The following is a 26,150-nucleotide window of genomic DNA, read 5'->3' as shown; positions in this document are numbered from 1 at the left end:
AAGAAAACACCAGATCTCATTGTAGATGGTTATAAGCCAACATGTGGCTGCTGGGAATTGAACTCAGGACCTTTGGAAGAAAAGACAGAGCTCTTAACCTCTGAGCCATCTCTCCAGTCCCCTTCATCAATTCTTCAAAAAATTTAGGTTTTGGGTCCTAGCACACAGGGCCATGTGACCATGGACTGAACTCTAAAGCTGTAAGCCAAAATAAATCTTTCCTTCTTTAGGTTGCTTCTGTCAAGTATGTTAGTGATAGCAATGAAAAGCTAACTAATAAATGGTTGTAAACACAAATACCTCCCCCAAACTAGCTCAATCTTAATCAATTTTAATGCATCATGTGATGTGTATAATTAAGAAAAATGAACTACTGTCTCCTGCAGCTCTGAATTGTTTTGTGGTGCTAAAGTCCAGGGCTCATTCATACTGGGCAAAAACTACCACTAAGCAACTATATACTCCCAGACCACCTACATTTTAACCATATAAAATTTAGTGAATTTTCAATACAACACTCACTCATTCCCCAACAGTCAGCATTTTAAAAGCATTAGTAAATGAGGCATGGCAGAGACCACTACATTCTATAGCTCCATCACATTGACTGTAAGCTCGAATCAGCATCTTAAACCTGATCTTATGTAAGGTTTTCCTACTATAAGCCAGAGATATTAATCATGTCTGGTCTAACTACATGTTAGTAAGTCAAAGGGAACATTTTCTTGAAAGTAATTTTAAAATGAATCTGTAGAATGAGTTAATACAAAATGCATAAAATTCATTAAAATGTGACATTCTTTAGATTGAAACTTTACATTTTTCTACAAATTATTGTTCAAAAATTTAAGGTTTCAAAAACATAACTTAGCAAAATGGTAGTGATGCACCTGGGAGACAGAGGCAGGTGGATCTCTGAGTTTGAAGCCAGCCTGGAAACTGACTTGAAAGCTATCAAAGTATGGAATTCTTGGTAAAGAATTAAAAAGAATGATCGATGAATTAGAAGAGAATATAGGGGCTGGAGAGATGGCTCAGAGGATAAGAGCACTGATTGCTCTTCCCAAAGGTCCAGAGTTCAATTCCCAGCAACCACATGGTGGCTCACAACCATCTAAACATGAAATCTGGTTTCCTCTTCTGGCGTGCAGGTGTACATGCTAACACACATTGCATAAGTAATAAATAAATAAATTTATTTTAAAAAAAAGAAGAGGATATAAATAAGCAGATGAGGGAACTACAGGTGGAAGATCGTGAAGACTATGAATGAGAAACTAAACAAAGAAACAGAGGTTCTGAAAATGTCCAAAAAAAGCTCAGTGAGTCATAGAAATGAAAAGCACTACTAGTGTGGACAACAAAGCAGCTGAGAGAATGTGGTCTGCACAAGCAGGAACCCTGCAGGGTCTGTAATTTCACAGGTATCACTTCCCCATCTGTGGAAGTCCTCCTTCTGTCCAGCCTCCCAACCCTGAAACCGCAGGAAAACAGCAGAGCAGTATGCAAATGAACGGCTTCTGCTTCTTCCTATAAAGCCCCATTGTGTCAAAACCGCTGGAGCAACACAAGTACCCAAAATCTCCCCACAGAGACTTCCCTTCTCACTCTCTTCCTTTCTGCCAGATGCTTCATTGCAGCCTCAGAATCTACTTTCTGCAATACAAGATGGGTAGCATAAAGTGAACAAATGACTGAGGCTGGAAGACTGAAAACTACCTGAAGACTGATGCTGGAGACCACTATAAAATGATAGTGACGGTGCAGGTGTTGGAGCTCAATAGAAGAAAATCAAACCCCCAAATTGCAACTTACTATTAATAGTCCTGTGAAGTCATGTGATTTCCCTAAAAGGCAGTAAAAACGCCAACCTCCTGGGATCACTATAACATAAATTCTCCAGAGAATTTACAAACACCTCAGTGGAGGTGAGCATGACAGGGCAGGGCTTCAGAGCCCACTCAACCTGAGCTTAGCAGGGAGACCAGTCTCCAAGCAAAGCAAGCAAGAAGACATGTCAGTGGAAAGACCACCAATATAATCACAAAAAGAAGAGGCTCGAGGTGTGAAGATGATGTTGATGAGTGAGCACATTCCTGCAGTAAAATAAAGAAAAAGAAATAAGGGTATAGGGCTATGGCTTAGTGTCAAAGCACTACCAAAACAGGGTGTTGGATGCCCTGGAACCGCAGTTACTGATGGTAAGCTTTAGATGCCGGCAATCCAACCCAAAGCAGTGTTCTTAACCAAAGAACCACATCACTCCTGCGGAAAAGCGAAGGTTTTTTAAAAGACTGAAGATACAGCTCAGCAGTGCTTAAAATGAAGCTACTGATCCAATCCCCAGTACTGGAAGGGAAGATGTGACAACTGTAGGTGTGTGTGTGTGAAAGAGAGAGAGAGAGAGAGAGAGAGAGAGAGAGAGAGAGAATGTATGTATGCACTTATTGTATGTTGAAATACTCAATTTTATAACTCAAATACTCGGTCATAAAGTGCAATACATTAACAGTGATTTTAACAAACCATTATTTTACCCATAGATGCTGTGGGAGAAGATCCACCAAGAAGCATTAAACTACTCTATAGGTCACATGGATTTAACAGACATCTAGAGAACTCCATCAAACAGCCTCAGAATTCACATTCTCTTTATCAGATTGTGGTGGTTTGAAAGAGAATGCCTCCCCCTTAGGCTCCAAGGTTTGAATACCTGATGCACAGCTGGTAACACTGTTTGGTAAACTTAGGAGGTGTGGCCCCGCTAGAGGAAGTATGTCACTGCCTTTGAAGTTGATAAGCCACATACCAGTGCCAGTTCACGCTCTCTGCTTTTTGCTTGAGTTTAAAATGTGGGCCTCTCCGCTGTGCCGGCCACCTGTCTGCCTGTTGCCATACTTCCCTGTGATACTGATGGCCTCTTACCCCTCCAGAACCATGATCCCAAAGAAATCCTTCCTTCTGTAAGTGAGCTTGGTCATGATGTTTTCCCACAGGAACAGAAAAGAAACTAATACACACGTCATAGAGCTTTACTTAAAAGATTATCTTAGGACATAAAACAAGCCAAACAAGGTGGGGGGGGGACACTACTCCATCTTAGCACACCATTAACAGAATAAAACAGCTAAAGCAACCATGAAAATGAGAGGTTGACCAACACATTTTTAAACGAGCAGTGAGTCAATGAAAAAAGAAAAAGGGGGGCAATTTTTTAAATCACGGATTCAAATGTATAGAAACAACTGAAACGGATCTGTGGGATACCACAAAAGCAATCTAAAATGGGAGTTTGTAGTTACAAGTATTCAAGAGGAATGAGAGAGGAAGATATCTAACAATGCATCTCAAGGTCTTAAACAGCAAGAACAATCTAAACCCAAAATCAGCAGAAGAAAATAAAGATCAAAGCAGAAATGAGTCAGAAACCAAAAAATAACACTGAGTCAAAGAAACAAGTCTTTGAGAAGGTAAACAAGAGCCACAAACCCTTAGCCAGAGTAACCAAGTGGAAGACGAGGACACAAGTAAGATTAAAGAATGTGGTCATTACAACAGAGAGAACTGGAATCCAGATATCAGAGAATATTTTTAATTATATTACAATAAACAGCAAAATTTAGAAGTGGGAAATTTCCAGGTACCTATGACCTACCAAACTTTAACTGAAGATATACATTTAAAAGCAAATACGAAACAGACTAGTAGTGAGACTAAAGCAGTGACAAAAAGTGGGGAAAAGTTCCTCAACAAAGAAAAGCTCGTTCCCCTCAACTATTAAAGGCAAGAGAAAAGGAAACAAAGAGGAAAGCAGGAAGGAAAATTATCTCTGCTGGCAGACCATAGACCTAAAAGAAACTGAAGGCTCCAACAAAAGTTCTTCAGCGGCTTAGAAATGAAACAAATTTGGCTATGTAGCAGCACAAAACAGGAAAACACACAAAACCTAGTAATTTGTCTATATACTAACCAGGAGCTCATTAAGAAGGAGGTCATAAGAAAATCCCATCCACAGTAACTTAAAAAACATATTTAAATTAAATAAATATATTATAAATATATATGTTTTACTCTCTCTCTCTCTCTCGGAATAAACCTAACCAAGGTGAAAGACCACTAAAATGAAAACTAGTAAGCACTGGGGAAAAAAAAAGAAAAGACAATAACTGGAAGATGGAATGACATCCCATGGGAACACTGAAAATATTAAAATGGCCATATGAGCAAAATTAGCATGGATTCAATGCAATACCATCAAAATGACAATGACATTCTTCACAGAGAGTAGGGAAGAAAAAATATTTGGGAACACAAAAGACCTGAATAGGCAACACAGAGTACCTAGCCATGCAGAATACAGTGGGTTTTCTCTCACATGTGGCATCTTAAAAGCAAAACAAAATACCCTCTGAAAGTAGAAAAGGAACTAATGGAGAAAGGAAAGGGGGCTGGAGAAAGGGAAAAGCCAGAGAACACATTAAGTGGATCTAAATACACATAATATTCGTACATTTGGAAACAATACAGAAAAGATCACTACTCTATAAAATTCCTGAGTTAATAATTACCCAAAATAAAAACAAACCATCTGTAAATATGGACCTTGCTAATATCTCTCTAGCTTTTACCTACTAAAATACCAAGTTATTAGTATTTCCTTAACAGTTCCAAAGATCCTATGCTAGTTTGGTATAAGAAATAGCATCCACTTTTTATTTTATTATTATTATTATTATTATTATTATTATTATTATTATTATTATTATCTTACTTATTTGAGATGTCATCTCTCTACATTGCCCTGGCTGGCCCCAAACTCATCATGTGACCAGGCTAGCAGTGAACTCACAGAGATCCACCTGACTCTTCATCCCAAGGGCTGAGATTAAAGGTGTGTGCCATTATGCCCAGCTCACAAATTTATTTTAAAGAGATGGGCTAGAAAACTTCTATGTAGAGAGTAAACACATCCATTCAATTTGTATTGCAACTATTTCACTCTACCAGTGTCACATGAAAGCAATGTCACTATAAACAGCCCCTAAGTAGATGACTATGCCTGTGTTTGAATAGTAAGATGTTATCTACCTATGTTAAATCTGAATTTCACAGAATTTATATATCACAAAATATTACTCTTGATTTTTACTTCCAGCCACTTAATGTAGAAACCATTCTTGAACACAGAACAAAACGGCTGAGAATGTGGTGCACTGGCAAACTGCTTACCTAGCATACACAAAGTGTTGGGTTCCATCAAGTGTGCGTGCATGTGCGTGTGCACACATGTACGTACGTACGTACGTACACACATACACACACACACACACACACATACACACACACACACACACACACAGCAGGTATGGCTGGCATCAAGTAGCAGTTTGCTGACTCCTAACCTGAATTACTTTTCTCTCATGACAACTTAGTGGGCGTTAGTATCTACTCACACACCAGATGTTCTATCACTACATCACAGGCTTATCATTTCACACAGGGAAGAAAATAAGAGTTGGTAAAAATGAAAAGTTTAAGACAATTCTACACATTCACTTATTCCATAGTTTTCCACACTGGTTGAAATACGCACTAAATGTGAGCAGTTATTGTTAAAGGTACAATGTGTTGGATGCAAGAAAAAAAAAATTTCAATCAAGCCAGGCATAGTGGCACATACCTCTGATCCCATCACTTGCAGGATAAACCAGAAGGATTCACCAGGAGGCCTGCATAGTCTACATATAGTGAGATGGCTCAATGGGTAAAGGTGCTTGCTGCCAAGCCTAATGACCTGAGTTCAATCCCAGACCCAACAAAAATGGGAAAAGAATCAGCTCCCACAAGTCATCCGTAGACTTTGCACATACATGCTGTGATGCTTGAATGGATGAGACACACATGCACAAATAAAATATAATGAAAATAAGTGGGGGCGAGTGTTTTCTGCTCTTGCAGAAGACTTGGATTCATCTCCTTGAACTCATGTAAGGCAGCTCATAACCACCTGTAGCTCCAGCTCCAGGGGATCAGACTCCCTCCTCCTGGCCTCCTCAGAACATGCACTTGCACATGTTCCCACACAGACACATACAAACATGTCATTAAAAACAAATACATCTTCACAAAATAAACAAATGGAATTAAAATAAGCGTAAGATACACTCCTATCTATAAGATATGCACCAGCATCAAGCTATGCAAACACAAGTAACTAAGTGACAGTAAGATAACACACGCTGAACAACTTAAGGTACAGATTGATTTCCGTAAAAGCAAATGTAAACACACTTGGGAAAGGTGAAAAGACCCTAAAGGTTGAAGCCATGAAAGAAAGGTGTGGTACCTAACCAGTTCTTGATAAACAGGGGTTAGCTAGAGAAATGGAAACTATTAAATAACTAATTGGTAAGAAACAAAATGGCAAGAAAAGAAAAAGGGGGATACAGAGAAGTGGTAAAAGTGGGCATTGCATTAATGAAATGAGAGCCACCCTATGATCACAGGCGTAAGAAGCGACAAAGCGGCAGGAAAGAAAGCAGCAGCAGTCAGGAATGAGGCTGACCGATAAGCACAGCCAGAACTCAGGGCAATCTGAAGACCTGGCTAAGAGTCCATGTCCTAACAACACTGAGTACAAACTCTTTTAAACTGGGGAGCAACAATAATCATGGCACGATAAGAGAGAAAGAAACTAATAGCCCAATGGTTTACTGAAAACAGAACAGGATCAAATTCAGTGAGCAGACATCACAACATTGCCTGGAGTGGATCAGCACCTGAAAGTCCTATCAATGCTTTTCAGTTGCTAAAACATAATTACATCCCTCAGTCTCATCCAAAAACAAATAAAAAGCATCACATGGATGCCCTCTCCTCAGCACAGTTAATAGCCAAAACTGCTTAAGTACCAAAGTAGGTGTTAAAATCCGGCAAGAAGGAGCCAGAAGGTGGGAATGGTGACCTCATCCTGGTCACACAACCCACTGTTTGCCTCTATCATCACCACCACCCACAAACAGCTGTTTCAAGATCTTGACAACATCACAGGAATTCTCAGTAAATGGATAGGAGTCCTGAATCCAGATTGATCCACAATCTACAGTAATTAACCTGAAAACAAGAATTTGTTACCAAAACAAAATAAAAACACATGTTCACATACATAAAGGTGGTTTAGCAAACAAAGATTCAGACAGCAATGCTAAAGGCACAAAAGCCCCTCCTAACATCAGATGCCAGCAAAGCTCTCGCACAGTTCTCAGTGCTGCCACCCACCTCACCCAGAGCTGGTCTTGAGCACCTGTGCTCCAGCAGTCCCCATTAGCCAGGGCCATAGAAATGTCAGAGCCCCAAACTGCCTGCCTTGTACATCCCAAGTGACTTTACTGTAAGTTCATCTGCCACAATCACACTCTGAAAAAACATTTATAGCTGCCTTATGACTTATAATGTAGATATCAACATATAAATGCCACTGTCCTAACAGTAAACTTAATGAAAATGGTTTATTATCTAATTCCCTCGGCTATAAGTTTCATGAGAAGAGGGGGTTTTTTTTGTTCACTGATAGTCGCAGTAAGAAAATAATGCCTGAAGTGAAGCATTTGCTTAATAGTTATTAAATTATTAGATAATTAACTGTTGAATTATTAGATTCCTCACTCTAAGGCTACAGCTAATATTAATTACCAAAAAGCAATCAACAGATATTAACAAGTTGAGGATCCCTTACCCAAAATGCTTGGTGTCAGAAGAGGTTTTGTTTGTTGGTTTGTTTGTAGGGGGTTGTTTTCAGATTTTGGAATATTTATTTCATAAATTGGACTGAGCATCCATAATCTAAAAACCCAAAGCATTCCTATATCTGAAAAGTTTGTGCATTGTTCAAAGTTTTGGCTTTGGAACATTTAAGATTTCTGTACTGCAGATGATTCATTTCTACAAAGATCATCATCCACAAATAAAGGCTGTAATGTGGGTTCAGTTTTATACAAGCTATTGAACTGTTAATAACGTTTTAAGCAGGGTGGAGAGATGGCTCAACCATTAAAGGAGAGGCTCACAACCAAAAATAAGCTCCCTTATTTAGGCTGAAATTAAGATTTTCAGGTTCTTTACAAAGTTACTGTAGCTATCAATAAAACAAAGTTCCTGAACTCAAACCTCTCCGTGGACTCCCTATGAGGCCCTCAGCTGGCCTCCTCAGTGCTGGAATAACAGGCTTTCAAACACCATATTCAGCAAATTAATGCTTAAAGCAAACACACCATACAGATTACAGGGCTCATACTAGAAAACAGAGAAAAAACAAGTACCATAAAAAATCATCTCTGATATAGGTAACAGAAGACAGAAGCCACAGAACTCAGTAACATCTTAGAATGCCACCAGACAGGCACAGCTGACCACAGCCTCAGGAGATTGAAAACTGCAAATAAAAGTGAGCTGCTCTGTCCTTTTCTCGGGTGTTTGTTTCAGAGTGGGAGCAGACGTGAAAAGTAAACATTCCTCTATCTCGGGAAGACACTATGCCCTGACCTCTGTTTTCCTGCTAAAACAAAGATTTGAATTTGAGGGAAAGGCCTGACGACAGAGGCCTACGGTTCCCAAAGCTTTCTATACTTCACCAAAATGACTCCTACCATTCTCTTTTAAAAGCCTACATTATAAACCCATAAGGACTTTGTTTATAGCTGGAAGAGTGCTGAGCACATACCAAGCATTCAATAAATATTTCCTGACTAAATATTGCCTGAATCCGCCACAGAATTATAAGCCTTATTATGAGAGCGGGGATTTCACTGATTCTCACTCCTCAATGAGGATATAGGATCTACAGAGAGTAAGAAAAACCTCTTCAATATAGAGCATATGTAGGATTTGGAATCAGTATTATTCAGCTTGCTGAAGACTCAAACTTCCTAATTGTACCCTTCCTGCATTAACGAACCAAGGAAAGCAGTTTCAAAGAAACCAAGTTTCAATCATTTAAGCCTATTCATAGTCAATACTTAATACTTTAAAGCAAATACCACCTTTCTAATAATCTATTCTAAACTTTGTTCCCTAGTACCTGATCTTTCTCCACATTATTAGATTCTGAAGTGGGAAGTTATTCGTTGTCTGCACACAAACATAACTCTACCAATCATAACGAAAGACTGAAATAAAGTGAGTGCCAAGAAGTATGAACAGTACTCAAAGCTATGCCCCAACTAAAGTGAAGTCAGGACATCCTTCAAAGTGATCTTTTTAAAAAGCAAACCTCCCACTCCTCAACAGAAGTCAGTTACAATATTTTTCTGAAACAAATGACTCAATGAAAAATGCACACAAATTTCGTCATTTGCTCTCAAGTATCACTTAGAAAACCAGTACAGGATAGCCAGTTCAAAACCAACATGTAAAAATAAGTATTAGAGAAAAAATACTTGAAAGTAATACTGAATAGTTCTCTTTTAAAATAGGAAGTCACCTTAACTTTAGGAAGTACATTCTTCCAGCGCTTCTCAACCTGTAGATCTCCACTCCTTTTGGAGGTCACATATCAGATGTCCTACATATCAGATATTTACATTACTATTCTTAACAGCAGCAAAATTACAGTTATGAAGTAGCAACAAAACTTCCTAATGCTGCAACTCTTCAATACTGTTCCTCTGCTCTGGTGACCCCAACCATAAAAGTATTTCATTGTTACTTCATAACTGTATCTGAATCTTATATGCAGGATATCAGATACAGGATCCCAATGAAGAGTCATTCAACCCCCTAAAGGGATCAAAACCTATAGGTTGAGAACCAATGCTCTAGAGAAAAGAAATGTATTCTCACAAAGTATATAACAGAATAATCTGACCTTTGATAAACAACAGCTCACTCATAAAGATTCAACTGATAATCTTCAAAGAAAATACAGAGTCAGTGTTCATAACTCAGCAGGTAAAAATACTTGCCTTGCAAGCTTGCTGACCTGAGCTCAATCCCCAGAACCCAAAGAGCAATGAGAGAAAGAGAACCAACTCCTGTCTTCTAATCTCCAATCTGACCTCCACATATGCAACATGGCGTATGTGTGTCCACACTCTCCAGTACACACAAATCATAACACAATAATAAATTAAACTTAAAGAAAAAGAATACAGCATAAATGGTCTGTAAATTTTGACTGTGTACATATAAATACACATATAAATATGTCTATGCATTTTACTAAAGTCATGCATTTTACTAAAGACCTCACTCAAACCATTTGTAACAGCATCTGATATCCTGTTATTGATATTATTACAAATACAAGTGGTGTTTATTTTGTTGGACCTACAATTTAAAGTAATACACCATCAATTTTGGAGCCTCATTTTTTGAGGTTCAGATCCGTCAAACAGGCTTTGCTACCTGCTTCCCAGCCTACAACAGACTTAAAATTAGAAATTAAAAAGAAAAAGGAGCTAGTGAGATGGTTCAGTTGGTAAGGCTGACCACCCCAGTTCCATTTCGGGTATCCACACAGCGGAAGAGAGCAGACTCCTCCAAATTGTATATATGTGTACACACAAACATAAGCACACTGAATAAAGAAAGAAATGAATTAAAAATTTTAAGACTAAATAAAAAGGAAAAAAACTAATCAGAAACACTGATACAATAGCAACATACACCTCTAGAGTCACATATACATTGTCTGTTTTTAAAAAGCACAATCAACTTATTGGAGAAGTAGCTGATTTCAGGAGTAGGGTATATAAAAGATATGCAGGGAAATGTATCAGGTACTTTTCTGTTACTGTGATAAAATACTTTAACCAAAGTACCTTATGGAAGAGTGCAGTTCCAGAGGGACTCTGAGCTGCAGTAGAGGTGGTGAAGCACGGCAGAAGCGGGGAAACTGAGAGCTCACTTCTTCAAATGCAAGCACCAAGCAGAGAGCTGGAAACGTCGTGAGGCTTTTAACTCTCAAAGCCCAACTCCAACTTCCCCCAGCAAGTCCATACCTCCTAAATCTTGCCAACTGGGGACCAAATGTTCAAATATTTGACCCTCTCAGAGACATTCACGTTCAAACCACTGCAGGAACATTCTGTCACATCTCAGTGCAAAGGAGACCACTATGGTTAGAACTCAGAAGGCAGTTTAAGGATATTCCCACAGTTTGTTAGTTTTTTTGTTTTTTGTTTTAAAGAAAGGAAAATGTAGTAGATTAAAATACAGCAAATACATAAAAAAAATCTGAGTTTCATTTTAAAGGATATACAGAAAACAAAGAAAAATGTTACATAGCACCAAAAGATACATCAACACTTCTTTAACAAACTATGGAAGAAAAAACATATACAATAAAGAGACCTAGCAATGAAACGTAATGTATGGATCTTAACTATAAACTACAGTAAAATGGCATTCAAGAGAAACACAGCCAGAACTGGTGAAGCAGGCCTATGATCAAAGCATCTGTCATCTGAGGAGTTCCTTGAGTGTAGTAGCTTGGACTACATAACTTGTTCCAGAACATCCAGGAAAGGAACGTGTCTCAAAAAAACAAAATAAACCAAGAATACCAACAGACAGGCAATCATAGACCTGTATATATCTAATATCAAGAAACTACCGTTCAATTCTAAGTCTGATTACAGTATTTTTGAAGACATGTAAACTCAAATAAGATTTTCAAATAAAAAGAGCAGGGCAGAACACTGGCATTAAGTGACAAGATATAAGAGCATGAGTGATAATTTAACCATCTTAATTCATTTATTGTATGAAGTAAGTATTTAAGCCCCACAAATATCTGCAGAAGGAGCCACTGCATTACACAAGAATCATGCCTAACCCTGCTAACGGCAGCCTCAGTCATCAAGAGTGAGTTAAATTACGTTTGAGATATACAACCTAAGTTAACAAAATGTCCAAACGATGGGATATACTACACTGAAGGCTCTACTTCTACTTGCTAAGGAACGACAGCTACAGTATTTTAAGGAGGAAAAATGGTTGATTTTTCTGCTAACATGTGTTTTCTTTACCCAATCTCCCTCTCATATTAGCTAACCACAGCTAGCTCAAAGGTAAGTGTTCACTGTTTAAATATAGAAATGAGATAGTAAGAACTACACATCCGGAATGTCTTTCCACGGACAGCAAATACTTCCAAACTAATTTATATTTGTGATCTAGAATATCACCCAGTTAGTAAAATACTCACTGAAACTGACTACTCAAAATGGTATGATTCAAACTATGACCGAGATCTTATTTGCATTATATACACATATATGCATGTTGTGGACTCGAGATATGACCCTCACCCCTTGCTTACGCTGAAATCTTACTCCACAATATTTCAAAATGTGACTGTATTTGAAGGTAAGATTCTTAAAGATATAACTAGTTAAGCCTATAAAGATGGGACCTTATCTAGAATATTGAGTGTCCTTATTAGACACAGTAATTTATAAACACATGTGGAGATATCAGGGATATACAGGCACAGTGAAAAGACTAAATGCTGCTAGCTATCTCTGCTACCAAAGAGGAAAGCTACAAAAAGTAAACCTACCAATGCCCTAATCTTGGCTGGACCTCTAACTTCCAGAACACTAAAATAAATTAATTTCTGTTGAGTCACCCAGTGTACAAAAGTTTATTATGGTAGCTCTAGCAGACTAATGCACATGTATGCAGGACAGGTTAACAGAAAATGAAATGGTGTTATTTTCTAAGAGGACTAGTTTTCATTAAAGCTGGTTTACCTTTTTTAAAAAATTTAAAAAAAAAAAAGCACAACCAGCAGCTAGGGAAATAGCTTAGTCAGTGATGTGCCTGCCACACACAGAGGATGTAGCCGGGGTTTTGCTACTTTGTGGGTTCTTCTTTTTCCCACCCTTTATCCCCCATCCTGGTTTCACCCCCTATCATTAGATAGGAAAGAAAGGATAAAGGGGAGGGAGAAAGAGAGATCCCTGAATCTAATTTCTTTCTTCTTGTTTCTTCTTTGAGCACAACTACAAACCCCAACCAACCCTCCACCTCCCCCAACAATCAACAGTGCCTCTTGGGGCACTAATATTTATATACCTCTGAAAAATTCCCAGAATTCCAAATTGCCAAACTGCAGAAACTCTTTGCAGCTGCCAAAACCATGCCTCTGCTAGAGCACAAGGCAAATCATAGTCAGCTGCTGCGGACAGTCTGAAACAGGCCCATATCCTCACACCTGGAATTAAAACAAAAACACATTCTTGTAATAGTTCTGTGTTTAAAAAAAAAAAAAATCCAGATTTGTCACTACATGAGGATCTGAGCTCAGATACCCAGCACTCATGTAAAAGGTAGACAAACCCAATGTTGTCAGGGGACGGGGAAATGACTACAGAGAGATCCCTGGAGCTTACTGGCCAGCCTAGCTGAATCAATGAACTACCAAATCAAAGAGCCCCAGGTTCAGTGAGAGACGCTACTTCAAAAATTAAGGCAAGGGAGCTGGCTTAGTAAATAAAGACACTTGCCACTGAGCCTGAAAATCTGAGTTCTATTACTGAAACCTACATAGTGAAAGGCCGAGAATTAACTTCCATAAACTGTCCTCTGACCTCCACAGCTGCACAATATATGTGCACAATATATGTCCTCTGATCTACACAGCTACATGTATAGGTAGGTAGGTAAATGGGAAAAGGTCAAAATAAGGTAGCGAACAAGAGGAAGCCACCCAATGTTGACCTCTAGCCGCCACACCCATGTAACATACACAGTTGTTAATCAGGATGGTCCCTGAGATTCCCTAAAATAATATTATCAACTTCACTTGAACTAGAACTAGATGGCAAGACCCACTGCTGAAGACACCACATCTTAGCTGCAAGAAATAAAGAGAGGAGGCTGACTGGTTGGATGCTTCTTCAACGCTGGCTTAGCCTTCACAGTGAAACAAGCGCGATACAAGCTGCTGGGGGAGAACTGTCCCAACAGCCTAACTTATCTGTGGACTTTGTGTGCCTTACTACTACTAGCCAGGCAGGATGCACCCACTGGTGCAACAGTGTCAACTCTATTATGGGGCAACTGTTTTCTTACTGGATTTGACACTGGCCCACAGGGGGGAATTCACGGCTGGCAAGGTCATAGGCCCTAGAAGAAGCTACTGATACTATTTTCTTTACCAACCATGATGTACCCATCAAATTGCCTTCTAAATAACTACTTTTATGTCTGCAGATGAGTGCTGCTGTTCGCTTTGGTCAGACTCATTTTTCACAGTGATCAGCAGACTGAGAATAAATGACTACTGAATATCCAGCCATGAATGAGAACATTGCAAGAGAAGGGGCAGGAAGAATCTATGAAATAGGAGAACTGGGGGAGTAATGTGGGATACTGACTCCTAGGCATGACATGGTTGTTTAACTCTTAAACTCACAGCAGCTTCAATTTTCCACACAAGATTAGCCCCATGAATACCCTAGAAAGCATATGAGGGTCCTCCCTCTCTGAGGGTTTATATCCAGTTCATGGTTGATGGGGGAGATATTTTTTCCACTGGTGTAATCACTAGTAAGGTGTCTATGCTTCTGTACATTCTAGTAAAATTCATTAGGTACAAGACCTCCACCCCACCCTATCCCACACAAAGATATGAAAATAGAAGGGAGACTATTTGGGAAGAGGAAGTGCATTCTCAGAAGTGAAATGAGTGACGGAGGTCTGTGAATGTGATCAAAATATATTGTACAATGTACGGAAATATCATAATGAAACCCATTATTATCTGTAATTAACATAGGTTAGTAAAAAACATTTTAAAATACCCAGGAGTAGTGATGCATGCCTGGAATTCGAGTACTTTGGGAGAGCATGAATTCAGGATCAGCCTGAGTACCTGAGCCCCTACTATCATAACAAACTTTGTCAGTACTACAGTCACTGAGAAAAAGTAAAAGAGGTGTGTAAAGAAGACCTTCAGGCAAGAGAAGCCCAGCAGAGGGTGTCGGAAGCCCTGTGCCAGTGTCAACATCTAGGTGAATGAAAAGGGCTTCTGCCCTCTCAACCCAAATGAGATGAAGCTGTCTACACAAAGGAATTACACCATGAGCTGGTGAGGAAACAGGAGAGATTGCTTAAGCAAACTGAAGACCAGATTCCTCACAATTTGAAAACTTCATTACAATTATGTAGAGAAAACTAAAATAAGCCCTAGGTGGTTATAAAAAACAGAAACGTAAATTCATCTTAGCTGCACATACACACTCTACCTCTGCGAGAATGCACACAGCTAGTACAGAGGACTGGCCTCTGAATACCAGTCTCAACAGAAAGAATTAAGTCTCCTTGAAAAGATGGCCACCCCAGGGCTAGAGCAGGAAGAACAAAAGGTGAACACAGACCATCTTATTCTAAGAAATCAAAAAATCTCAGAGAAAACAAACTCCAGCTTGAATTGGCTACTGACCAAACTGTGGCCAATGTGAACCTCAAAATGAATAGCAATGGATTATAGCCCATTGAATAAAACTAGAACATTTTAGTCTTTACAAATATAAACACACCAATACTGTGAAGGGCTAAGAAGCAGAACTTTTATACCTTCAAAGCTTCTCTTCCAAATATTAACTATAAACTAAAGAGAAAAGTAATTTTATAGTGAAGAGACCTTAACCAAATAACCAATAGAAGGTGCCACCTGTTAAGAAGCAATGACACAAATACAGTTTCAGTTTTTGTGGTATTTCTGCCCAAAATATGTAAGTTGAATGTAATGAAGGGAAGGGGAATCAAGGTTAGGGCATGCTACAAAATAGCTGGCCTACACCATCCGGAAGTATGAAGCTCATGAAATGACTAAGAATCTGAGGCTCACTAAAGAGCCACTGCAGCTACAATTCCAAGAGATTACATCAGACAATGAGAACTGGAGAACTGGATAGCTGTGATGCACTAAGATGGATTCCGCTATATTGTTGGTTGCACTATGGCTAAACCGAGCAATGCCCAGGAAACAAACATAAAATGTTAGAGGATGATGGGCATCAGCTCAGAAACTTGCCTGGTGCCTGCAGTGGTCAGAAAAGGGTGTCAGGACCCTGAAACTGGACAAAAGTGAACTGCCATGTGGGTGCTAGGAATCAAACCCAGGCCCTCTGCAAGAGGAACCGGTGTTCTGAATGACTAAGCAGTTTCTCCAGTCCCAATTTCTCAATTTTTGTAACACCCAAAGGGCTGAACAAAACATGCAATGTTTGTCTACTAAGTCTGAACCATAGCCGCCTCTACCTCAGAGGCATATTTCTCAAAGTGAGGCCCAGAGATACAAAGAAGCCACATGCTGTATGCATGCAGCGTTCTCACAGGCAGTTTTATCTCAAGGGTTTGCCCTGGAATTTTCTGAGAGACAGCCAGTTCCCTATTTTTTAAACGCTATACACTGTGAAACAGTGCAAAGTTCATACAATTTTTTAAAAACTCTGTATTGTAAAATGCCAAGGTCACAGAAAAGCTGCAAGAACAGTAGCAATATATATTTAAAAACAAACAAAAAAACCACAGATGACTATTACTAAATTCACTCACTGTTAACACTGTATATCTGTATACACATGTTGTTTACATATGCATGTGTATATATTTACCTATAAAGCACGTAAGTTTTTAAATGAACCATTTGAAAGTTAAACACCATAGGCGTGGTAGAGCACACCTGTTCCCAGCACTTGAAGGCTGAGGCAGAACTACGGGCGACAGTGCGGGCTACACAGTGAGCTCCAGCTCAGCTCAGCCCAGCCTGAGAAACAGCGAGCCCTGCCACAAACAACAGTAAGTTACAGACACCAAGGTCCCTTCTCCCTACCAACTACAGTGTCTATTTCATAAGAATAAAAATATCTCCATGCATAATTTTAGCATATTTGTCAATGCTAGTAAGTTAAGCACTGATATATTTTAATATCTTCTACTACATAAATTCCAGTGCTGCCAAGTGAATCAATAATATTCTTTATTATATTTTTTATTCTTTATTATATTTTTCTCTCTAAAACATAGTCCAGTGTTTCTTTGGCCTCTTTTAATACAAATCATTTCCAAAGACTCTATAAAGTAGAATGTGTGTGTGCACAATTTAAAGTTTCTTCTGATTAGATTCATACTATTCATTCATGAAGGAGACAAAAAAAGCTAAGGCACACAATGTCTACTGGCAGCACTTGTTTTGATTATGCATTCATGAGGTCCTATCACTTTATTACTACACAGTTACTATTTTCCCCCTTGCAACTAGCAAGCATGCAATAGGAAGAGGTTTAAGGCCTGCAGACATCCTGCTTTTCATCAAATTCCCTTCTAGGTTTGTCAGCTGTTGATTCCTGTCTAAACCAATTCTTGTTATGGTCTCAAGTAATCACATGAATTATCCATGGAAATAAACATAAAAATTTAAATTAAATACACTTTTATGCTTTAGGTGTTAAATAAAAATGCACCACTATAGAATACTATACTGCAACGGTTTGAATATAAGAAGAGAATCCAGGAGCAGACTCCAGGATAAAGAAAACTAAACCTGAGTTGGACACTGAAGAGTGGATAGATGCTATTCAGAATCGTTTAATTAGTACATTAAGACAGACGATCCCATTTAAAAAGCTAAAGTAGGAACTGAAGAAATGGCTCAAAGGTTGAGAACATACACTACTCCTGCAGGTTCTCACCCCCCAGGAGGCTCCCGATTTCCTGTATCTCCAGCTTCAGATCTGATGCTGTCTTCTGGCTTCTCAGGCACCTGCACTCACACGTACCTACCTTCTCTCCTCAACTCCTCCACACACATACACATTGCTGAAAAATTAAAATAATTTTTAAAGCTAATATAATAGAGAGTAACTCTCAGTCCTCTTGCGAGTCAAAGAATCATCTGACAAAGTAAAAATCTTATCACTGTTATAAAACCTTATTATCTTGTACCAAGTTGGTCTTCTTTCACTACATTCAGATCTGTCAGTTTTCTAAGAGATAGCACATTAGTCACTGTAACTTCAGTATTCATCCCCTTTCCTATGTGTCAGCGTTCTAATCTCCTCTCTCATAGATAGAGCTTAGCCAAAACAATTTTCACCTCACAAACTGTTTTACCCACAAATATTTATACTTCAGTCAAAGTCAAACACATACAACGCAAATTTAAAGTTTCGCTCATTATCCTGTGGAGCACTGGCATTTTATACTTTTTCCTCCTGCCTTGGTCTTTTTAAATGTTGGTCTTGTCCATTAATAAACTGATTTCAGAATTAATTGGTAGGTCATGCACAAGCCTTGCACTTCAAAGCATCATCTGAGAACCTGGGCCAGAATCCTTCATCAGATTTAATCAAATTTAATATAATCCAAGTATGGAATAACAAAGTGTATGAATTGTGTTAGAAAAGGAAAGGAAGAAATAAGAAATAGTAACAAACATTGTGGTGAACACCTTTAATCCAAGCAGGAGGCAGAGGCAAAGCCAGAGGGCTCTTAAGTGTGAGGCCTGCCTGTTCTACAAAGTGAGCTCCAGCAATACACAGAGAAACCCTGACTTGAAAAACAAACAGCAGGGCGGTGGTGGTGCACACCTTGGATCCCAATTCTTGGGAGGCAGAGGCAGGTGGAGCTCTGTGAATTCGAGGCCAGCCTGGTCTACATAGTGAGTTCCAGAATAGCCAGGGCTACATAGAGAAACCCTGTCTTGAAAAACCAAAACCAAAACCAAAAAAGAGAGAGAGTGTGAGAAGGATACTATGCATTCGACCCTAGGTTCAACACCCTCCCCCAATACTAAGAAGAAAAACTATCAAAACAAAGAAGTGGATTTAATGGCACACACCTCTAATCCCATCATCTAGGAGGTGGAAGCAGGTACAGCAGGAGTTCAAGGCGAGCCTCAACTATATTACAAGTTTGAGTGGAGATCAGCCTGGGCTACATAAGACTGTCTCAAAAAAAAAAAAAGGATAACAAAAGGAAAGAGGTGATATGAATCGCAAGTCTTCAAAATCATTTTAATATAGCAGGGAGGAAAACGGCAAGAAATCAAGCACTGTCCTGTGACTGCAAGACTGAAGGATAAAGCATTTCATGTAAACACACATTTATTTAACATATAACTTCAATGTAACACTTACAATATGGCCAGTGACTTAGCATCCTTGTCTATGATTTCAAAAACCACTGCAGAGCCTTAGTTGCAATTCAATGTAGAATGCAAATACAATGTTTTCCTTATCTAAACACTCATCAACCAAAGGCAAAGCCTGAATTTCAAGTGTTTACAAAGCTTCCATTTTGTAAGAAGCATAGCAGAGTGGCTTTAACAGATTGATTCTACAAAAACTGATTTTAGAGACTTCAACAGTCAATCATTTTAAAAGGAAAAACTGATTTTGAAGAGAAAGATTCCAGATCTGGTCATTTTATATTTTAGATTTGAAGAGTCACTAATGGGACAGGCATAAGTGTCCATAATGCCCACACCAGGAAGGATAAAGAGAGAATTCAGTTAGTTCACGGACAATCCTGGGTATGCTGCGAGACCCTGTCTCAGAAAGAAGCCACTAATGGAAAGGGAAAGAACACTGGACTCCATTAGATAAAGTGAGTTCAGAGCTTTCTTTTGTTTGTTTTGTTTTTTAAAAGGTTGTGTGCCAATGGGGAAAAATGAGAATGAAACACTGTATAATTTTTTTAATTTTATTTTTTTCTTATCAGTTACATTTTATTAACTGTATCCCAGCCATGTCCCGATCCCTCATTCCCTCCCAGTCCCTCCCTCACTGTATAATTTTTAGTATTAAAATTTTTGGCATAAGAATGGACTTACAAATACATCAACCGGTTAGCCTCAGTTGCATACATAGGATATATTAAATATAACTTATCTTTCTATTTTTGCCACTGTGTTACTGTTTAACTCGAACATAAATTGAGTTAACCCTTTCTCAAAAGTAAGAGCCTGCCTTCATTCATATAGCTTCAGAAAGAAACCTTTCACTCTCTGAAACTCAATTCCATCTATAAAAGAGTAACAATTTAGCCTTAGGACCACCATACAGATTTTAAAGGCCAACGGTTCTTTGTAAACTACCAGACAATATGCAAAATTAATGTGTTATGCTCGTCTATGGCACCCAGAACTATATAGAGTGTGAGGGAGCATGGACACAAAAATCCACAACAGCATGGGACTCTGCCACACTGAGACAATAGCTGTGGGCTGCATCCTTCGACTTTTAGGTCTTATGATCTATCTATTTAAATATCAAAACGTTTTCAAATGTCCTATGAACAAATAATGAAGTTTTACATAATATGGAAATGAGCTCACATATAGGACAGTTTTTCTATATCTAATTGAGACTTAAACAGAAGACAGATAAAGACCTAGTCATGTAATTGTTGGAATTTGGACTGCCAAATACATTCCTTCATAATTTTAAAAAGCCAGGCTTTATAGCTAACTAGCAATCTCCAGATGTTCACTCTCAGAAATCACTTGCTTTGATCCACAGCACAGCATTCTACACGGTGCGTCCTCCTCTGCCTGCTGATATTTTACTCACACCTAATAAGCATCTCTAAACACCTATATAAAAAATCATCAGTAAAGGACTAAAAGCATGTCTTTTTCTTGCCCTTTCTTTAGGGTAAAGGCACAGAGCTGGTTCACCTATGGGATTAGTCCATACATTTAGCTATATTCTAGCTAACTCATGCTGTGATGCTGTCCTATATTTGAATTATTTTATTCACATCTTGCATATATTAGTTTGTTTGGTGTATGTATGTTCAAGTATATACGGGTCCAAGGGTGTTTAGGTGCATATGGAGGCCTAACACTGATACCAGGAGTCTTTCTCTATCACTTGACACTGAACCCAGAACTCAATAGTATGGATGGTGGAATTACAGGTTCACTGTCACACCCATGCAGGATTTAGATGGGTGCTGGGGATCTGAATTCCTGTCCAGCAAGAAATTTATCTACTAACCATGTCCTCAGTCCCCATTTAAGTCCATCTTGAGCTCTTCAAGACAACCAGATACTGAGTTGTTTAGGGAAAAAAAAATTCAAATAATTACATGAAAAAAAAAATTGGCTTACTGAATATTTAAAAGGCTGTTTGAAGCTAGATTAATATTTGAAAATCAGCCAGGCATGGTGGCATGTGCCAGTACTCCCAGCTACTGGAGAAGCTCAGGTAGAATGGTGGCTTGAGCCCAAGAGTTCCTGGCCAGCCAAGCAACATAGCATGACTTTGTCTTACAAATATATTAAAAATATTTAAAAGGGCTTTGGCGTAGTAGAACACTCCTATAATTCCAAAACTCTGGAGTTAGAGACAGGGAAGCACAGTTCAAGGCCAGCCTCGGCTACAAAGTGAGTTCAGCCAAGTCTGGGCTGTGTTAGAACCTGCTCAGAAATATTAAAATGAAATCATAAATTGTTCCTTTAAAGAAAGCAATATTTAAACTGAGGATGTAGGTTAAGTTGATGGAGTGCCTGCCTACGGTAAACCAAGGAGCATCTTATAAACTGATTACAGTGACAGGTGCTCAGGAGAATAAGTCACAGGAACTCTGAGGATGTCTGGGATGCATGAGCAAATGTTATTTCTCACACATAATAACCTTCATGTGTTACAATTTGACTTTTATATTGGAAACTGGCTTGATTACATTTATACTTTCTTTAAAATGTAAACATTCACTTTTAGGCTAATCCCAAAATGAGCATATTACAATTAAAACTTTTATCAAGAAAAAATTATTCTATCCATTGGTACATAATCTAGCACTTGGGATGCTGACAGGGTAATAACCACAAGTTTAAGAAAGCCTGGGCTCCATAGTTAAAGACTCTGTCTCAAGGGTAGGATTAAAACCAACAACCACTACCACCAAACAACAAAACAACAACAAAAAAACTGAATTAAAATTTGAAATAAGAAAAAGATGTTAAAAGAATTGATTAAGCATAGAATGTATCCAACACCTGCCTTACGAAAGGCAGTAAGATCAGCAAGAAAAGCTTTATTTCCTGGTAGTTTCCCACTTTTACAAACACAAATGAAGCTTAAATATATACTGTGAAACATTCTGTATGTATCCCCATATTAGGTGTGGAGGTTTCACACCAAAAATAACATGGGGTAACTTTTAAAAACTGTCTCCCAAGCGCTGCCTTTTCAAATGACACTACTATATGTACCAAAAGATACTGTACCGAAGAGAAATTCCAGAGAACACACATCTGCCAGCCCAACTACCTGGGATTCATCAGCTGCAGAGAATAGAATGACCTTTTAGTTGCTTTTATGTGAAGCAAGGGTAATATAAGAAACGTGGCATCAAACATCTAATACTATCTCTGGTTCCCAAAACCACTACACAGGTGTCTTACAAAATGCAAATTCTGCAGTTTTCCTTATCTACACACTCCAACCACAGGCATAGTTTGGGTTTTAAGTCTTAAAGATTTACAAGATGATTCACTATTGGATTCCCTTAAATAACCAGCTTTTGAAGAATCCTTCTGCTGCTAAAAGCACTAAAATTTTTTGCTTATGAAAACGTAGTCTTCTCACAATTTCCCAAGAACCCCTCGAGGATCTGAAAGGAGATATAAGCATCCACTTCCTTGACAAAAACACTTTCAATATCTGTTACCCCAGAATTTCACGTTTTAAATTCTTTAGTTGAAAAAAGAAGTTTCTACACGTAAGTGCTTTCTTTTACATTAATGGCTCTCTTGGTGATAAAATAGAGATCAATGTAACTCTAAGCTCCAGACTAATGAACTGCAGGGAAAAGAAACAAGCAATTTGGCAAGAGCTGAGCAGAGCTCTGCTTAAAGGCTACTAGTAAAATAGACCAGCTCCCCTCCCCCATCCTACCCCTTTAAGGTTTCAATTAAGATGGGGCCTAGTTTTACTCTTGGAAGGCGACAGAAAAGAGAAGGCACAACTCCTGCTAGGAAGTCTCCTCTTCAGAGGCAGATCTTCAGCATAGACAAGATCCATTCCTTCAGCTGCCACAGGCATGTCTCCTCTGGGCCTAGTCAACACCAACTCTAAAGGGCAAATTTTCAACACATGCCACTCATGAATCAACTGGCATCAAATCAATTAGAATAATTTTTAATCCAACATTAGGATCACAGATGATGTGAAATGAATCTTTACAGTCCAACACTACTACGCATCTTTAATATGCCATAAAAATGGGATTTGTTTTCCCGATCGCAACTCTCCTTTCTGCTGTCTCTCCTGGATTAGTTATGGGATAAAGTTGTTTAACAAGGCATATATACTTTCAAAATTAACTTAAGTGCTCCAACTGGTGAAAAAGGCACTTTCAAAACACAGAGGCTTCTGCAAGCCCTCCAGAATTCCTCAAAACTAACAAACGTAAAGATCCCATTACATACAAAGATTATCACAGCCCCCCGCCAAGACACCCAATTACTTTTTGCCAAGCGCACAATCTGCATATTAGTGGACACACAGGCCAGTCTTCCAGCCAATATGAACTGGGAAATGAACGCAGTCACAACACTTAAAACAACAACAACAACAAAGTTAATGCCGCTCTAGGAAAAGCGTAGGAATGAAATGACTTCACTATGTAAGGAATTATAATACATCAAAGGTTAGATAATGGACAACAGGTGTCTTTGGAGAGAAAGGAGCCACAATGCATTGCTCCTATTTTAGGATTTTCTCAAAGCAGTATAAAACAATGATTTTTTTTTTTTTCCTCAAGAAAGTCAAGACCAAAATTGCAGCTCTACTATTCAGCAACTGTAAGAGCCTGATGCTCCTCGACTTGTTTGGTTTTTTTTTTTTACTTCATTTTACATTTTTGATCCATCTAATCCCAACCTTGTGTGGACAGATTAAACTTTGGCTCAGGGCTGGATGGTTTACTGATCCATGGACATTAACTAACTAGAGATATATTACCAAGAAATGAAAAAGAAAAGCATCTGAATACAGGCTACCACCACATAAAATATTCAAAATAAAAATCAAATCCAGGAGCAGGTATCACATAACTGCAGTATAAGCCAAAGTAGAACCCTTTCTCCTCACTTAACACTTACAGCTTAATCTTTACAGTAAATGGATTCCAGTGGCCTCAAAGAATAGTAATTCCAGACACAGGTACTGGCTACCCTGGAGTTCTGTTCCTCAGGCCACTCACAAAATTTACCACCTGTATTCTGGTCAAATGGAACGCTGAGAAGACACTTGGGCCAACCCAATAAGCTATCCCTTTCTCTTCATTCCACAAAGACAGCATATTCCAAAAATGGAGAATCCTTTCTTTCCCGATCGAGGGCCCCCTCTCTTATGGGTTCACTGGGCAGGATTACTTCTCTCCAGCACGCATGGAGAACACACTTCTGCTTTCACTCTTAAAGAGGGTCCCCCAACACAGATGCACCTCTTCCTTTCTTGTGCTGAGTAAAGGATGCGTTCTCTCCACCACTGCAAAATGCTCAGAGAGGTGGAGAGAAAGTTGTCAGTTACTGAGGGCTCCTCAATAAATCTCCAACTATAAAGGCTGACGAAGGGTGCCTCCAAATCCAGAAGTGGGACTGGGGATTCCTACTCTCTTCGGCAAGGCTGCCCCAATCCTGCCTAGAATTCCTTAAGTGGAGAAATGCACGCTGACGGAGGGGTGCCCCGACTTTAACTGCGGGTTGGAGGAAGGTGCTAGGTGTACCGGGAAGGACGTTGCATTTGCTGGAGGGTCGCCGAGAGGAAGAAGGGCCCCCGCACTGAAGGGGGCTCTGGGAAGAAAGGAGGGTCTGGAGGCGGGGGCCGCATGGGGGAGGGGCCGCCCGTCCCGGAGGCGGCGGCGGGGCTGCAGCCGCGCGGGGACCATGTGCCGGGAGCGGCGGCCACCCGGAGGGGCAGCTGGAGAGCGGGGCCCGCGGCGCGCGCGCAGGAAGCCGGGGTCCCGGGTTACGCACGGGGGGCGCGAGCCCGCCGCCGGACTCACCGAGGCTGCCGGCGAAACCGTCCATCTTGCGGGGAACGCGCCGGGCTCGGGGCTCAGCGGGGCGGGAGCTTCATTCAGCACACCGACCGAGCGGCGGCCGCGGAGCCCGACGCGCTGGTCTTCGGCGTCGCGCAGCGCAGCTCCTGACTCCCGCCTCCGCCGTCCGCCGGTCCGTCCGTCCGCTCGAGGGTCGCTCGGTCAACCAGGTTGAGAGCCGCGCCGCCCGCCGCCTGCCCGGCCTCTCTCTCTCCCCCAAGCCGCAGAACTGAGCGCCGCGCCCCGCCCCCGCGCCCGCGCGCAGCCCCGGCCCCGCCCCCGCGCACGCCGTCACGCTTCCGATCCCGCCCCCCACGTGATGGAACGGGGCGGGGCCTCACCCGACACGCCCCTCCCTTTGCCGGACCTCCTCAGCCGCCGTGATTACTAGAGCTGAGACGCTAGTGGCGGCGCTTGCGTTCTGGGTCCGGGTTCGCGGCCAGGCTTCTCCAACCCGAAAGTGGGTCTGATGGGTGGAGCTCATGGGTAACCTGCTGATTTGGAAGCTGAAGTGCATGGTGGGATTCCCTCTCTGGGGAGCCCGCGGAGTTCAGTTCTCGCGTTCTAAAGGGAGATGATAATCCGACCAGGGCGGTATAGAGGCATCCGCGTGAGAGGAGGGATCCCCCTTTCTGAGGTTCCCCTCTCCTCTAGTCAGGTGAGGAATAATAAATAGGGGCAAGACTTCTTGAGCAGCTGGAGGCCAACACAGCCGCAACCGCAGGTTCCAGGACAGAGCACTGGCGAGCAATGTTAATGCTGGGTGAAAAGAGTTCATCTTAGCAAATTCAACTTACGAGGAAAGACGCTGGGTCTAGAGTACATAGGTCACGGAGCCTGGTGGAAGTACACCTAAATGGCCAGCTTCTTACTCTCTTTTTGTTCTTCCCATTGGGGTGCAAAACCACCAGATAGGCTATCAGGAAACTATACCACAGATTATTTTAGTAAACCGACTCTATCAAGTCACCCAATTAATTTAGGCCTCACTTCATTTGCAAGTTCAGGGGCTAGACTTGTAACCAAAACGTATTCCATCTTTCTCTTCAATTCTCCAAGCCTATCCTCTTTCCTTACAAAGACAT

The 26,150-nt window shown here is 40.2% G+C and overlaps 1 protein-coding gene across 5 annotated transcripts in view; it reads right to left on the bottom strand.

The window, feature by feature from the left end:
- Positions 1 to 25,275, bottom strand: part of Eml4 (EMAP like 4) — a 114,449-nt gene extending 89,174 nt beyond the window's left edge. For all 5 annotated transcript variants that reach the window (XR_008721482.1, XM_055618954.1, XM_055618963.1 and 2 more), the window contains exon 1: positions 25,030 to 25,275. Coding sequence is in view for 4 of the 5 variants with exons in the window: in XM_055618954.1 (XP_055474929.1) it covers positions 25,030 to 25,054 (25 nt within the window). In the remaining variant the exon portion in view is untranslated. The remainder of the gene's footprint in view (positions 1 to 25,029) is intronic.
- Between the last annotated feature and the right edge of the window lie 875 nt (positions 25,276 to 26,150).

The sequence above is a fragment of the Psammomys obesus genome, unplaced genomic scaffold (genome assembly GCF_907164565.1).
Source record: "Psammomys obesus unplaced genomic scaffold, mPsaObe1.curated_primary_1811, whole genome shotgun sequence".
NCBI classification, from domain to species: Eukaryota; Metazoa; Chordata; class Mammalia; order Rodentia; family Muridae; genus Psammomys; species Psammomys obesus.
The sequence above is the reverse complement of the archived record's forward strand: the minus strand, read 5'-3'. Positions and strand labels throughout refer to the sequence as shown.